Source organism: Amblyraja radiata, chromosome 5 (assembly GCF_010909765.2).
Source record: "Amblyraja radiata isolate CabotCenter1 chromosome 5, sAmbRad1.1.pri, whole genome shotgun sequence".
Taxonomy (NCBI): Eukaryota; Metazoa; Chordata; class Chondrichthyes; order Rajiformes; family Rajidae; genus Amblyraja; species Amblyraja radiata.
In genome coordinates this window covers 110105393-110122177 of record NC_045960.1, presented here as the reverse complement: position 1 = coordinate 110122177, position 16785 = coordinate 110105393, and the positions used below count along the sequence as shown (strand labels likewise).

Below are 16785 nucleotides of genomic sequence, written 5' to 3'. Positions count from 1 at the left end.
TCCATTGTTGGCTGTGGAAGAGGTGATAACAAAGGGATACGAACAGTGAAACGAGCAGGACGACTAGGGCGGGGGAGGGCTGGAGAGAGAGGGAATGCAAGTGTTACCTGAAGTTAGAGAAATCAATATTCATACCGCTGGGTTGTCGGCTGCCCAAGTGACATAAAGTGCCGTTCCTCGAATTTGCGTGTGGCCTCACTCTGACAGTGGAGGAGGCCCAGGTCAGTGTATGAATGGGAAGGGGAGTAAAATCTTAAAGCTCTTAAAGAAACTTTGCTTCTTAACTAACCAATATATAGCTTATGCACACATTCTCTCCCTGGTTTTCTGAAGGAACCTCAACCTTAGCACAATATGTTGTCTGAGACCTATTCCTCAGTCCTAGCTCACCAGAAGTTTCCATAGCTTTTTGCCTGTCTCACCTGCAAACACCTAGTGCAACATCCCAGCACTGTGCCACAGCATGTCATCAGTCCCATATCATACACAGCAACAGGGCAGCATGGTGGCGCAGCGGTAGAGTTGCTGCCTTTCAGCGCTTGCAGTGCCAATGACCAGGGTTCGATCCTGACTACAGAGTTTGTACATTCTTCCCATGACCACATGCGTTATCCCGAGTATTGGAGCAAAGAGGTCCTTCTGCAGTTGTGCAGGGCCCTGGTGAGACCACACCTGGAGTATTGTGTGCAGTTTTGGTCTCCAAATTTGAGGAAGGACATTCTAGCTATTGAGGGAGTGCAGCGTAGGTTCACCAGGTTAATTCCCGGGATGGCGGGACTGTCATATGTTGAAAGAATGGAGTGACTGGGCTTGTATACACTGGAATTTAGAAGGATGAAACATATAAGATTCTTAAGGATAAAACATATAAGATTCTTAAGGGATTGGACATGCTAGAGAGAGTGGTAGCTGTGTGGAATGAGCTTCCAGTGAAGGTGGTGGAGGCAGGTTCGTTTTTATCATTTAAAAATAAATTGGATAGTTATATGGATGGGAAAGGAATGGAGGGTTATGGTCTGAGCGCAGGTATATGGGACTAGGGGAGATTATGTGTTCGGCACGGACTAGAAGGGTCGAGATGGCCTGTTTCTGTGCTGTAATTGTTATATATAGAGGCAGGAAACATGTTCCCGATGTTGGGGGAATCCAGAACCAGGGGCCACAGTTTAAGAATAAGGGGTAAGCCATTTACAACGGAGATGAGGATAAACGTTTTCACACAGAGAGTTGTGAATCTATGGAATTCTCTGCCTCAGAATTAGTGGAGGCCGATTCTCTGGATGCTTTCAAGAGAGTTAGATAGAGCTCTTAAAGATAGCGGAGTCAAGAGATATGGGAAGAAGGTAGGAACGGGGTACTGATTGGGAATGATCAGCCATGATCACAGTGAACGGCGGTGCAGGCTCGAAGGGCCAAATGGCCTACTCCTGCACCTATTGTCTATCGAGATCTTCGGTTTCCTCCAACACTCCAAAAACGTACAGGTTTGTAGGTTAATTGACGGTATAAATGTCAAAAATGTATCCCTCGTGCGGGGATCGATGGTCGGCGCGGAATCGGTGGGCCGAAAGGCCTATTTCCGCTTTGTATCTCTCAACTAAACTAAACACCAATTTCTGTGAGAGAGAGAGAGAGAGAGAAAGAGATAGCTTAGATTCCAAATTCCTAGTAAAACACAAAGTACTTGTGATATAAAACCAGGATAAGTGCTCAACCGAGAAAACCAAGCTCAAAGGCAAAATAGTATCTAAATTGCTTCTACGCATTTATGCTGAGGACAATAACTAACTCCATATGTAATAATAAGCTATCTACATGGGTAGGGTAGACAGTAATAACCTTTCTCCCAGGGTGGAAATGTTAAATACTAGAGGGCTTAGTGTGTAAGAAGGAACTACAGATGCTGGTTGACACCAAAGATAAAATGTCGAAGTAACTTAGTGGGATAGGCAGCATCTCTGAAGAAAAGGAATGGGTGAGTCGAGACCTTTCTTCAGACTCCGGCATAGTGTGTGTAGGAGCCAAGAAATTGCCATTACAGTGTTAAACTGAGAAAGTCAACATTTCAAGAATCGTCTTTTCTTAATGTTCTTTTTCTGGCTCCTACTTCAAAATCAAAACGAATATCCACGAGTGAATTCAATTCCAGGAATGCCCCAAAACATTTTGCTATATAAGGGCTAATGTTGGACAGGCAGTTGTGGTTAAAGTGAAGCCATATTCCTCACTTAAAACTATTCTCTGGTAAGTACCTTAATACATTGTAGTAAACATTTTTGAAACACATTTTAAAATGCTCAAGTCTCCTCTACCACTCTGCGGCCATTGGACTTAGTCTCAACTTTAATCTTCAGAGATACAGCATGGAAACAGGACCTTCGGCCCACCGAGTCCATTCCGACCAGTGGTATTTCGACCCCAGTGACGTGCGGTGAGGTCAATGGCTGAGCGCTGGCTAGTTTCAGTGGCCCAGCCCTCCCTGTATTGATCACCGCGTCTCCCCGGGGAGAGAGAGGGGTGGAGCCGGGGCTGTGTGCGTGAAGTACGGAGACTGGAGGGGCGGGAGCGATGCCCCGGGACCGTGAGGGAACAATCCACCTCCCCCTCTCCCCCTCACACCTCACACCCCCCTCCCCATCTACCCCTCGCTTCCCCCTAGACCCCTCTACCCCTCTCTCCACCCCTCCACCCGGGGTAGATCTACCCGAGCCGAGAGTACATTACTCCAGCGCGTGGGCCCCCTTAGGCGCTGGGCCCAATTGGGAGCTCTCAGCGGCCCAGAGCCTCCGAATCGGCCACTACAAATCAACGAATCTACCTACCAGTCAGTGCCGCTCGCAGCTGGAAAGTAAGCGCCTCCCACGGCTGGAAAGTCAGCGCTGCCAGCGGTGGAATCCAGTGCTGCGCCACCGCTGCTGAAGCTAGCTAACGTGGAGGGAGAGCGAGGCAGCGTCAATTACATGGGCTGAGCCTAGGTAATTGACGCTCGCTCTCCCTCCACTGGGCTCAAGACACGCCCCTCACTGAGGCAGATGTGATCGCTGCCTCTCCTGGTGCTTTTTCATTGCAGTTTTATGACGAGACCAGCGAGCCTAAATTTAATATATTTATACGTGAAATAATCTACCTGGACTATGGAAGGCGAGGAAATGTAATGAAGGGGTTTACAAACATTACATTGGTGACATACATAGCGATAGTAACAGGCACACGCTTATTGCCCGCGCTCCATCCAGTTTCTGAGGGGTTGTGCAATCAGAGGGGAGGCTCAGCTCGTCGCTGCCTCACCTCTCATCTCTTCCTGCATTGGCAGCGGAGCTGCGCAAATTTGGCGATTTTGACTATAAAAAATGATTAGATTCATATAGAAATGACATTTATAACACAGATCAGTGGAAAAATCTTTATATTTCTTTTATTTTATTTTTTATTTTTTAAACTTTTCTTAACAGCTATTTTCATTGGGCGTATGACAGGTGAGGCTCTGCCTCCCCTGCCTCCCCTGACCGCACGTCCCTGTTCGACCCCATACACTGGGACTATTCTACACAATTAAGCTACAAACCTGTAAATCTTTGGACTGCGGGAGGAAACTGGAACACCCGGAGAAAACCCATGCGTTCACGGCGAGAAAGTACAAACTCGGTACAAACAGCACCTGTAGTAAGGATCGAAACCGAGTCTCGGGCACTGTAAAGCAGCAGCAGCTTTACCGCCGTCCCAACTGGAACTGATGCACGACAATGCTGGGAACTATATTCTGCACTCCGCATCTTTCCCCTCTGCTCTACCTTGATTGTATTTATGTATAGTATAGTATTGTCTGATTTAATTGGATAGCATGCGAAACAAAGCATTTGACTGTACCTCAGAAAATGTGGCAATAACAAACCTAAACAGTAGAAACAAGGAACTGCAGATGCTGGTTTACCAAGGAAAGACACAAAGTGCTGGAGTAACAATGAGTCAGGCGATATCCCTGAAGAACATGGACAGGTGATGTTTCGGGTCAGCTCCCTTCCTCGGTCACCAATGCTGCCTGACCCATCACCGAGATACTCGAGCATTTTGTGTCTTTCCAGAATAGCCATGTTTTGACAAACGTCAGAATTTAGGTTAAACCATTCATCTCTATTCCACGGGTAATTATTACAGTCATCAATAATTCACCAGTCTGGAGAAGGGTCCCCTAGACAATAAATGATTACATTTTTGAATAACTTGAAGAAGGGTCTCCATCAATCCCCTCTGCTGATGCTACCTGACCTGGTGAGTTCGTCCAGCAGTTTGTTTTGTTTGTGTCTCAATAACTCAGTGTCAAATGAGCCAATTCAAAATTTAGCAAAAGTTTTCTTTAATGTGCGAGTCAAACATTTCAAAACGTACACATTTCAAACTCAATATAACTTACTCTCAAAAGCCAAACACAATCACACACACCTCATAGAAACCCTCTAAGGCTTTAATACAAAAGAGTGCTGCAAGGCTTGATCATGTAGACTTTGGGCGGCATAGAGTTGCTGCCTTACAGTGCCAGAGACCAGTGTTCCATCCTGACTACGGGTGCTGTCTGTATGGCGTGTGTACATTCTCCCTGTGACCGTGTCGGTTTTCTCCAGGTTACAATAGACAACAGGTGCAGGCGTAGGCCATTCGGCCCTTCGAGCCAGCACCGCCATTCACTGTGATCATGGCTGATCATCCACAATCAGTCCTGCCGTCCCCCCATATCCCTTGACTCCGCTATCTTTAAGAGCTCTATCTAACTCTCTCTTGAAAGCATCCTGAGAATCAGCCTCCACTGCCCTCTGAGGCAGAAAATTCCACAGACTCGCAACCCACTGGGTGAAAAAGTGTTTCCTTGTCTCCGTTCTAAATGGCTTAATCCTTATTCTTAGACTGTGGCCCCTGGTTCTGGACTCCCCCAACACCGGGAACATGTTTCCTGCCTCTAGAATTTCCAATCCCGTAAAAATCTTTTATGTTTCAATAAGTACTCCCTCTCATCCTTCTAAATTCCAGTGTATACAAGCCCAGTCGCTCCATTCTTTCAACATATGACAGGTCCGCCATCCCGAGAATTAACCTCGTGAACCTACGCTGCACTCCCTCAATAGCAAGAATGTCCTTCCTCAAATTGGCAGACCAAAACTGCACACAATACTCCAGGTGTGGTCTCACCAGGGCCATGTACAACTGCAGAAGGACCTCTTTGCTCCTATGCCCAACTCCTCTTGTTATGAAGGCCAACATGCCGTTAGGTGCTCTGGTTATCTACCACACTCCAAAGACGTGTGGGTTTGCAGGTTAATTGGCTTTGCAAATTGTAACTAGTGTGTAGGATGGAACTAGAGTACAGATGATCGTTGTTTGGCGTGGACTCGGTGAGCCAAAGAGCCTGCTTTACCTGTATCGCTGTATCTCGAAACTAAACCTGGATCACGTGCATTTAAACATCCCCACCTTGGTTAAAAGTCCAGCACCTTCAAATTTCCTATTGTGGTTCAAACTGTCATTGTTTAGAAGACAACATGCCAATGTTTGCAACTTTGACTTTAATCTTTGGTATTTTGTTCACATTTCCCTTCAAGACTTGTTTTACAAACTTAGGGAAATTATGTAATGAGAAGAAAACAAAGGGTCAACCACCTCCAGCTCTGAGTATGAGTAATGTTAAAGAAAAACTGCTGACAGATTTTTTTAAGAACATGCTCTCACACGGGAGAGCCAACCAGGCATACATTGAAACTCACATTCACATGAACTAGCTTTCACTTCCCATCATACATCCTGTGACTTGGTTCAATCATTTGACTTCTCTAATTTTCAGACGCAAAGACACACTAGCTTGTTATGAACAAGGAGGATGAGTGGTGGTCTTATGCAGGTGTGCAAAATAATCAGAGGAATAGATCGGGTAAATGTACAGTCTTTTAACCAGAGTAGCGGCATCGAGAACCAAAGGACATGGGGGGGGGGGGGGGGGGGGGGGGGGAAGATTTAATAGGAACCTGAGGGGCAACTTCTTTACACAAAGGATGTTTGGGGTACGAAACGAGCTGCCGGAGGAGGTAGTTGAGGCAGGTACTATCGTAACATTTAAAAGACATTTGTTTTGACAGGTACATGGATAGAATAGGTTTCAAGGGATATGGGCCAGGTGGGACTAGTGGAGATGGGGCATGTTGGTCGGCGTGGCAAGTTAGGCCATAGGGCCTGTCTCCACGCTGTAATGACTTTAACAGTACCATTGGCAAGCACGCAGTTGATGCTTCTAGTGACAACCTGTCATGAGGGTTACAGTCATCACCTCTAGCTTTATATTGTTAAACAATTAATGGTGACGAAGGCAAACGACTGTATTTTTCACCAAACCGGACATACTACAATTTCTGCATATGCTGTTGTAATATCAAAATAATTCACATGTAATATTCGTAAGCATAAAATATATTTTGTGTTTGACAATAAACTAAACTGAACTGTGCTTTCTGGTACAAATATAAACATTATACACTAAATAGTTTAGTTGAGAGTTTAGAGATACAGCATGGAAACAGGCCTTTTCAAGTCAAGTCAAGTTTATTTGTCACATACACATACGAGATGTGCAGTGAAATGAAAGTGGCAATGCTCGCCGACTTTTGTGCAAAAGACAAACAACCAAACAAACTATAAACACAATCATAACACACATATTCTTTTACATAATAAATAATGGAAGGAAAAACGTTCAGTAGAGTTAGTCCCTGGTGAGATAGGCGTTTACAGTCCGAATGGCCTCTGGGAAGAAACTCCTTCTCAACCTCTCCGTTCTCACAGCATGGCAACGGAGGCGTTCACCTGACCGTAGCAGCTGGAACAGTCCGTTGCAGGGGTGGAAGGGGTCTCTCACGATATTGTTGGCTCTGGAGTTGCACCTCCTGATGTATAGTTCCTGCAGGGTGGCAAGTGAAGTTCCCATAGTGCGTTCGGCCGAACGCACTACTCTCTGCAGAGTCTTCTTGTCCTTGGCAGAGCAATTCCCAAACCAGATGGTAATGTTCCCGGACAAGATGCTTTCCACAGCCGCTGCGTAGAAGCACTGGAGGATCCTCGGAGACACTCTGAATTTCCTCAATTGCCTGAGGTGGTAAAGGCGCTGCCTTGCCTTACTCACGAGTGCTGAGGCGTGTGATGCCCATGTCATATCCTTGGAGATGTGGACTCCCAGATATTTAAAACAGCTCACCCTATCCACAGTATCCCCATTTATCCTCAGTGGTGTGTACGTCCTCGGATGATGTGCCCTCCTAAAGTCCATGATCAGCTCCTTCGTTTTTTTGATGTTCAAGAGGAGGCTGTTATCCTGGCACCAGAGTGCTAGACCAGCCACCTCCTCCCGGTAGGCCTTCTCATCGTTGTCTGAGATCAGGCCCACCACCACAGTGTTATCAGCAAACTTAATTATTGAGTTGGAGCTGAACCTAGCCACACAGTCATGTGTGTACAGGGAGTACAATAGGGGGCTGAGGACGCAACCCTGGGGCGATCCTGTGCTCAGGGTGAGGGACTTCGATGTATTCCCTCCCATCTTGACTACCTGGGGCCTGGCGGTGAGAAAGTCCAGGTCCCAGGCACACAGGGAGGTGTTGAGCCCCAATTCCATTAGCTTCCCGGCCAGTCTGGTGGGGACTATCGTGTTGAAGGCTGAACTGAAGTCTATGAACAGCATCCTCACGTAGCCCCCCTTCTGGCTGTCAAGATGAGAGAGAGCGGTGTGCAAAACCTGGGAGACCGCATTGTCCGTGGATCTGTTCGGACGGTGTGCGAACTGTAACGGGTCCATGTTCCGAGGGAGGAAGGCGCAGATGTGTTTCTTCACCAGCCTCTCAAAGCATTTCATGACTACCGAGGTGAGGGCCACCGGACGGTAGTCATTCAGACAGGCTGGAGAGGCATTTTTTGGTACCGGTACAATGATGGATTTTTTGAAGCAGGCAGGGACCACGGACTTGACCACGGACTTGACCACAGGCAGGGACCACGGACCACAGGGACCTTAACATAGTATTTTTGGCCCACTGAGTCTGCACCGACCAATGCTCACCCGTTCACACAAATTCTATGTTATCCCAGTTTCGTATCCTACACACTTGGGCCAATTTACAGAAGCCAATTAACCTACACAACCTGCATGTCTTTGAAATGTGCAAGGAAATTTGAAATGTGCAGAACCCATAGTCAGGATTTAACCGGATGTGAGGCAGTAATTTTACTGCTGTGCCGCCCAGTGGCATATACCGTTCTATTTCTCTCATCAAACTATAAACATTATACCTTAACATAGTATTTTACATTGAGGGATTTGTATTAGACCTCATTGTACTATGACATTTAGTTTTGACATTCAGTGCGAAAACAGGGCCTTCGGCCCACCGAGTCCACACGGATCAGCTATTCCCGCACATTAACACCATACACTAGGGACAATTTTACACTTATACCAAGCCAATTAACCTACAAACCTGCAAGTCTTTGTAGTGTGGAAGGAAACCGAAGATCTCGGAGAAAACCCACGCAGGTCACGGGGGAGAACGTGCAAACTCCATATAGACAGCACCCGTAGTCGAGGTAGCAACTCTACCGCTGCGCCACCATGCCACCCTTTCATTACTTGTGGCATGCATACTTGTAGATGCTTGGGTTTGTGATAACTCCTGATCAACAGCAGGTAACAATTTCAGCACTGCAAAATGTATAAAATGTACCGGTATTTGTGATTTAAATACAAGCTATTTAAGGGACCTGCCAGATGAGCAGAAACAGAAGAGCAAAACAAAATGGGATGAGGCAGATCACTTTAATATTTAAACTAGAAGGAGCAATGATAAAGACACAAGAAACTGCATAGAAACATAGACAATAGGTGCAGGAGTAGGACATTAGGCCCTTCGAGCCTGCACCGCCATTCAATATGATCATGGCTGATCATCCAACTCAGTATCCTGTACCTGCCTTCTCTCCATACCCCCTGATCCCTTTAGCCACAAGGGCCACATCCAACTCCCTCTTAAATATAGCCAATGAACTGGCCTCAACTACATTCTGTGGCACAGACTTCCACAGATTCACCACTCTCTGTGTGAAAAATGTTTTTCTCATCTCGGTCCTAAAAGATTTCCCCCTTATCCTTAAAATGTGACCCCTTGTTCTGGACTTCCCCAACATCAGGAACAATCTTCCTGCATCCAGCCTGTCCAACCCCTTAAGAATTTTGTAAGTTTCTATAAGATCCCCCCTCAATCTTCTAAATTCTAGCGAGTACAAGCCCAGTCTATCCAGTCTTTCTTCATATGAAAGTCCTGCTATCCCAGGAATCAGTCTGGTGAACCTTCTCTGTACTCCCTCTATGGCAAGGATGTCTTGCTGGAATCTTGAGAAAAGCACACATTGCTGCAGAAACTCTGCAGGTCAGGCAGCATCTGGGAAGTGGATAGACAGATGTTGTTTCGGGTCGGGACTCTTATTCAGTGAAGACTCTTCTTCAGAATCCTGAAAGCACCCTGCTTTTTTGAATTACAGAGTAGTTCCCCTTTCAAGCTATGAAACTTTCCATAACTCAACACCAAATATTTGACCTGACCAGTGGAGACAAACAAAAACTGTCTGCACATCATCCACTCAGACATATAATGAAGGCTGACTAATTGTCCTGACGCCACCAGTCCATTCCCTCCACTGGTGCTACCTTACCTGCTGAGTTCTTCCAGCACTTTGTATTTTGCTTCAGGGAAAAATTATCCTCTGTTTAAGAAGGAACTGCAGATGCTGGAAAATCGAAGGTAGACAAAATGCTGGAGAAACTCAGCAGTCGCAGTCGCTGCCTCAAAAAGTCTGGCAGTATCATCAAAGACCCACACCATCCTGGTCATACATTCATCTCCCTGCTACCTTCAGGTAGAAGGTACAGGAGCCTGAAGACTGTAACAACCAGGTTCAGGAATAGCTACTTCCCCACAGCCATCAGGCTATTAAACCTGGCTCGGACAAAACTCTGATTATTAATAACCCATTATCTGTTATTTGCACTTTATCAGTTTATTTATTCATGTGTGTATATATTTATATTATGGTATATGGACACACTGATCTGTTTTGTAGTAAATGCCTACTATGTTCTGTGTGCTGAAGCAAAGCAAGAATTTCATTGTCCTATCAGGGTCACATGACAATAAACTCACTTGAACTTGAACTTGGGTGCAGCAGCATCTACGGAGCGAAGGAAATAGGCAACGTTTCGGGCCGAAACCCTTGGGTTTCGGCCCAAAACGTTGACTGTTTCCTTCGCTCCATAGATGCTGCTGCACCCGCTGAGCTTCTCCAGCATTTTTGTCCACCAAAAAATATCCTCTGTTCCCTGGTTATCAAAATAAATCCTTTGTAAAATGAAACCCACAACAGGTAAAGGCCCGGTTCTCAAACAACAGAGGAGGTAAAACCCAGGACTTTCAGCAACAGTAAAACTAACCTGCTTCCTTTGGTGTCTGTGGAGGATGGTCAAAAATAATTGGTAGCAGCTGAAACATTCGGACAACACAAGGCAGAAATCATTGTAGGCTGAAAGTTTGCTGCAAATAGAGATGAATTAATTGAGTTATACGAGTGATAACAAAGCAATTTTGCATGAGGGTTGATATACTAGAATCATAGAGTCACACAGCACGGAAACAGGCCCTTCAACCCCAGCTTGCCTATGCCAGACCAAGGCGCCCATCTACACTAGTCTCGCCTGCACGCATTTGGCCCACATCCCTCAAAACCTTTTCTATCCATAAATGAATTATAAATGTTGTTATAGTTTCTGCCTCAACTACCTCCTCCGGCAGCTCATTCCATAAACCCACCACCCTCTGTGCGAAAAAGCTGCCCCTCAGATTTCCAATAAATCTTTGCCCTCTCACCTTAAACCTACATCCCATGGTTCTTGATTCCCCTCCTCTGGATAAGTGACTCTGTGCATCTACCCTATCAATTCCCCTCAGGGTCTTATACACCTCTATAAGATCGCCTCTGATCCTCCTGCGCTCCAAGGAATAAAGTCCTAGCCTGCCCAACCTCTTGCTATGGCCCAGGTCTTCAAGTCCTGGCAACATTCTTGTACTGTACCGAGTTGCTCTACGCAGCATCGGATTCATTTTTTCTGCATGAAGTTAGTCCATCCAAAAGCAACATGTTGTATGTAGCCTCCCAAATTAGTGCTCAAGTCATCCAAAATTCCTGTTTGAATCACTCCAATATTCTATCTCTGCTAAAACGCCAAAGGATCTCTTGTCAAAGTCACTGATGGCATCCGAGGTATTGAGACATCGGTAATAAATCCATGTCCTTCTCGACATGTGCCTAGTCTATGACATGGTTAGAGCCTTCGGCCCAACTTGTCCATGCTCAACATAATGCCCCATCTTAGCGCATGCCATTTGCCCGCATTTGGCCCATATCCCTCCAAACCCTTCCTATCCATGTACCTGTCCAGGTGAATTTTAAATGTTGTTATAGTACCTGTCTCAACTACCTGCTCTGTGAGCTCTTTCCATATATACCTACCAAGTGCTGAGTGAAAAAGTTGCCCCTCAGGTTCCTATTCAATCTTTCCCCTCTCACTTCAATGATTCAATGACACTTTTTCATCACATGTACCTAGGTGCAGTGAAATACTTTCTATGTTTCGAGGTTTCAAGGTCAGTTTATTGTCACATGTACCAATTAAGGTACAGTGAAATTCAGATTACCATACAGCCATACTAAAAAAGCAACAAGACACACAACTACATAAAAGTTAACATAAACATCCACCACAGCGAATCCCCACATTCCCCACTGTGATGGAAGGCAATAAAGTCCAATCTACTTCCTCTTTATTCTCCCGCGGTCGGGGCAGTTAAACAATCCGTAGCCGGCGGTTGGGGCGATCGAAACTCCCGCGTCGGGGCAATCGAAACTCCCACGTCGGGGCGGTCGAAACTCTTGCGGCTTGGAGTCCCCAATGATGTTAAAGTCTCGCAGGCTCCCACGGTTGGAGCTCCAAAGATAACTCCCCGACAGGGACCGCGAGCTCTCGGTCGATCTCCAGCAAAGGCCGTCACTCCACGATGTTAGGCCAAAGATACGATACGGAATAAAATCGCAACTCCGTCGAGGTAAGAGATTAGAAAAAGTTTCCGCCAATTTCCCCCCCCCCACATAAAACAAGCTAAAGAACACTAAAAAATATACATTTAACACATACAAAAGGAAGGGACAGACAGACTGTTGGCGAGGCAGCCATTTGTTCTATGCCATTTGGTTCTTGATTCCCCTACCCTGGGAAAAAGACTGTGCATTCGCCCAATGACATTTAAAATACTTTTGGAAAGACACATAGATATGCAGGGAACTGAGAGATATGGATTATGTGCAGGTAGATAAGAGTTGGTCTTGGACTTATGTTCGACACAGACATAATGAGCCGTAAGTTGCATTGTTCTATATTCTATGTTCTGATTAAAATGTGAAAGTAGGAGCAACTGACAACAGTCTGCAGCTGCCCAGGGAGAAATAAACACAAATTACAGTCATTTCTATCCAAGTTATCAAATAAAATTCAACTCTAAATTTGTCATTACACACATAAAGGATATAAAAAACCATTTAATCATTGCAACATGCTAAATTGTATTACGCACTAAATTAATTCAAATATGTGTTAACTGGTGTTACTTTTGATCCATTAAGTAATAATCACGCAGTTTCTAACCTTGACTCTAAACATGGCGGCACTGTGGTGCAGCGGTAGAGTTGCTGTCTTGCAGCGCCAGAGACCCGAGTTCGGTCTCGGTTAACTCAATCGGACCCGATTAACTCATTCCTTCCCTCCCAAACCACCCCCTCCCCAGACTCTAAACTAGAAAAAAACTAAACTAATTCGTAAGCACATGTGATTTAAAACAAAGATTTAAAGCAAAATGAGATATTAAGTGAAATGTTTTAATTTATTTAGAGATTTCCAACAGTTGCTCACGGAATGTTTTTATCCTATTACCTGAATATTCTGGCCACATTCAAACAAATGTCTTTGTCGTTTATGTGTTGCTCCATTATCACACACAGTTCTGATAGAGCTCCAGTGCCTAGGAACCGAGAACGGGACTGAGGCAGCTCCGCCAGGTTTCGCAGAGTAGCGGTGACCTTTCAATGAGAAAAACACATATAAATACAAAAACAGGATAATTCCCAAAACATTGTTTACAAATCTGAGTTAATTCCATTTTAAATAATTTTTATTTTACATTTATTTCACACTTATTGTCAAATAAGGAAAACGGAAAAATTATGTCAATAGACATTAAGTAGTGGGCATTTAAGAGAATCAAACACTTTTCAGGTTTCAGCAAACCTCTGTATAGCATTTCTCAACAAAACTTTAAGATGGCCACTGCCGGGGAAGATGATGGGACGGTCAGTGCGGGAGGCATCAAGACCGCCACCAGCGCCGCCACAAGATGGCCGCCACGTGAGGAGGCAACAAGATGGCTGCTAGTAGCAAAGTCAAGATGGCCGCCTAGGGAGAGGACACAGGTTGATGGAATGTAAAGGAATGGTGAAATAAAACAAGGTTTCGAGGTTTAAGGTCAGTTTATTGTCACATGTACCAGTTAAGGTACAGAGAAATTTGAGTTACCATGCAGCCATACTAAGTGAAAAGCAACCAGACACAAAAGCACATAAAATAAAGTTAACATAAACATCCATCACAGTGGATTCCACATTCCTCACTGTGATGGAAGGCAATAAAGTTCAATCTTCTTCCTCTTGTCCTCCCGCGGTCGGGGCAGTCAAACCATCCGGAGATCAAAGCTCCCGCCGCCGACCATCAAAGGGGTGATCAAAACTCCCACGTCGGGCGGTTGAAACTCTCTCCGCGGCATGGAGCTCCCGAATCGGCCTCTTCTTACCAGAGACCGCGGGCTTCACGATGTTAAAGTGCACGGGCCCCGCGGTTGGAGCTTCGATCCCCAGCAAAGGGATCGCAACCTCCGCAATGTTAAAGTCCGGCAGGCTCCTGCGGCTTGGAGCAGCCGTCGGTCTCCAGAAAAAGCCGCCAACTCCACGATGTTAGGCCGCAGTGGGGACGGAGATACGATACGGAAAAAAATTGCATCTCTGTCGAGGTAAAAGATTGAAAAAACGTTTATGTTCAGTGTCCTTGAAGTGTGTTTATTATATTCGGTCCAAGTGAGGATCTGACATTAACATGTAGCTTTATTTTCTCTCTATATAACTTTCTTTACTAATGTATTAACCGGACAGGTTCATAAACATAAGGATTGCCCAGGTAACTCTGGGCACACGTGATCAGAGATATTCCCTTTCTCCTATCCTTCGTTCCCCTGCTTTCTCTAACTTGTTTTCTCACCGGGGCAGCCTGGTGGTGCAGTTGTAAAGTTGCTGCCTAAAGGGCCTGTCATAAAAACATAGAAAATAGGTGCAGGAGTAGGCCATTCGGCCCTTCGAGCCTGCACCGCCATTCAATATGATCATGGCTGATCATCCAACTCAGTATCCCATCCCTGCCTTCTCTCCATACCCTCTGATCCCTTTAGCCACAAGGGCCACATCTAACTCCCTCTTAAATATAGCCAATGAACTGGCCTCAACTACCTTCTGTGGCAGAGAATTCCAGAGATTCACCACTCTCTGGGTGAAAAATGTTTTTCTCATCTCGGTCCTAAAAGATTTCCCCCTTATCCCACGAGCATGCGACTCCATGCGGCAAGCACAACCTAACGTGGACACAAAAGCTGAAGTAACTCAGCAGGACAGGCAACATCTCTGGAGAGAAAGCATGGGTGACGTTTCGGGTCGAGACCCTTCTTCAGACTCAAATCTCATTTGACATTAGAGATGCTGTTTATAATGTTTCAAGGAGATAGTTGAAACAAGTGTTGCGTTGAATCTTTTTAATTTTTTGACTTTAGACTTTAGAGATACAACTCGGAAACAGGCCCTTCGTCATTACTAACGTTGAGGCAGCACAGTGGTGCAGCGGTAAAGTTGCCGCCTCACAGCGCCAGAAACACGGGTTCAATCTTGACTACAGGTGCTGTCTGTGTGGAGTTTGTACGTTCTCCCTGTGACTGCGTGGGTTTTCTCCGGGTGATCCTGTTTCTTCCCACACTCCAAAGACGTACAGGTTTGTGGGTTAATTGGCTTTGGTAAAATTATAAATTGTCGCTGGTGCGTAGGATTGTGCTACTGTACAGGGTGATCGCTAGTCGACGTGGACTCTATGGGCTGAAGGGCCAGTTTCCATGCTGTATCTCTCAAGTCTAAAGTCTGACCCCCCCCCCCCCCCAGTACATTATTGAAAATCAGACATCTATTACTCTGTTGATTACTCCTGTCCTTCAAACAGAATGATTATTACTTCAGTGAATATCACATTCACGGTGTTCCCTCAATTCAAGCAAATTAAAATTCAAACTAAATAATCTTTACTTAAGGGCCTGTCCCACTTAGGCGATTTTTTAGGCAACTACAGGCGACTAGGCTGCCGACCACATGGGTGTCGCCTGTATGCTCGTCAGTAGTCTCCTCAGTCGCCCAAAGAGTCGTAGCGACTTTTTGGTCGCCGCTGGATTTTCAACATGTTGAAACATTTTCGGCGACAGTCGGCGACAGTGGGTTTGACGCTGTTGAGCGTAGCTTGACTTCTCCTGATGTAGGTGTTGTCGTAGTTGTCGCCAGGTTAACGTAGATTGTCGCCAGATGCTGACTTCATTTTTTTGTTGTTGTTAAAGTAATGATTCTATTTCAAATTTTATATCGAAGGGGGGGTCCAGTTGCCGGTTTTTCGGCGACCTGCTACGACTATGACAGTCGTCGGCAGATGCCTAAAAATAGCCCAAGTGGGACAGGCCCATAAGTCAACAGCAGGTCAGGTAATGAAAAAATATTGCTTTTATAAAACCCTTATTGACTCAAGGCATTTCACAGATCAGTTGCAATTAGTTGTTGGGTGGTGCAGCATGTATTTGGAGCTTGCCAAATAGTTCAAGTCAAGTCAAGTCAAGCAAGGATTTTGCCACATGCAAAAATGCGGTGAGAAACAGCAACAGTGAAAATCCTGAATGCAGCAAGATTGCGGACATATGGACTCAGACATCAAACTAAAACATAAAACATAAATTATACTGAACACGTACATGAATTCTCCTAGACAATGAAAAGAAAAAGATAGGAAGTGCTGGAGTAACTCAGTGGGCAGACAACTGTGGCGAACAAATTTAGAAAAGAACTACAGATGCGGAAGATAGTCACAAAGTGCTGGAGTAACTCAGCAGGTTAGGCAGCATCTTTGGAAAAAAAGGCTAGGTGACATTGCTGTAGTAGCTCAGTGGATTAGACAGCTCCTCTGGAGAACATGGATAGGTGATGTTTTGGGTCAGGATCCTTCTTCATATCAAAAAAGACAAACTGCTGGAGTAATCAGCAGGTCAGGCAGCAAAGAAAAATGCTGTGCAAAAACACCAAGACATCCCGACAAAAATACACAATTATGAAATGTCCAGAGTTGAGGTCCATCAAAATTGGAGTAGCTGACTCGGTATATAACCCCTAGCTGTGTGCTCGAAACCTAGTTGACCATACTTCAACATGGGATTTTACCAAATGCTTCTGAGAATCCAAATACAGTACAGCCACTGATTTCCCCTTATTATCCATTCAGTCATATCCTCACAGAACTCCATTAAATTATTTAAATCA

The 16785-nt window shown here is 45.2% G+C and overlaps 1 protein-coding gene across 1 annotated transcript in view; it reads right to left on the bottom strand.

Moving 5' to 3' along the window:
* The window catches only part of armc2 (armadillo repeat containing 2), a 100642-nt gene that overhangs the window by 31039 nt on the left and 52818 nt on the right, over positions 1-16785 (bottom strand). The window contains exons 11-12 of the mRNA XM_033021967.1: positions 13061-13206; positions 10511-10610 (exon numbers count right to left, since the gene is read on the bottom strand). Coding sequence (XP_032877858.1) covers positions 10511-10610; positions 13061-13206 — 246 coding nt within the window. The remainder of the gene's footprint in view (positions 1-10510; positions 10611-13060; positions 13207-16785) is intronic.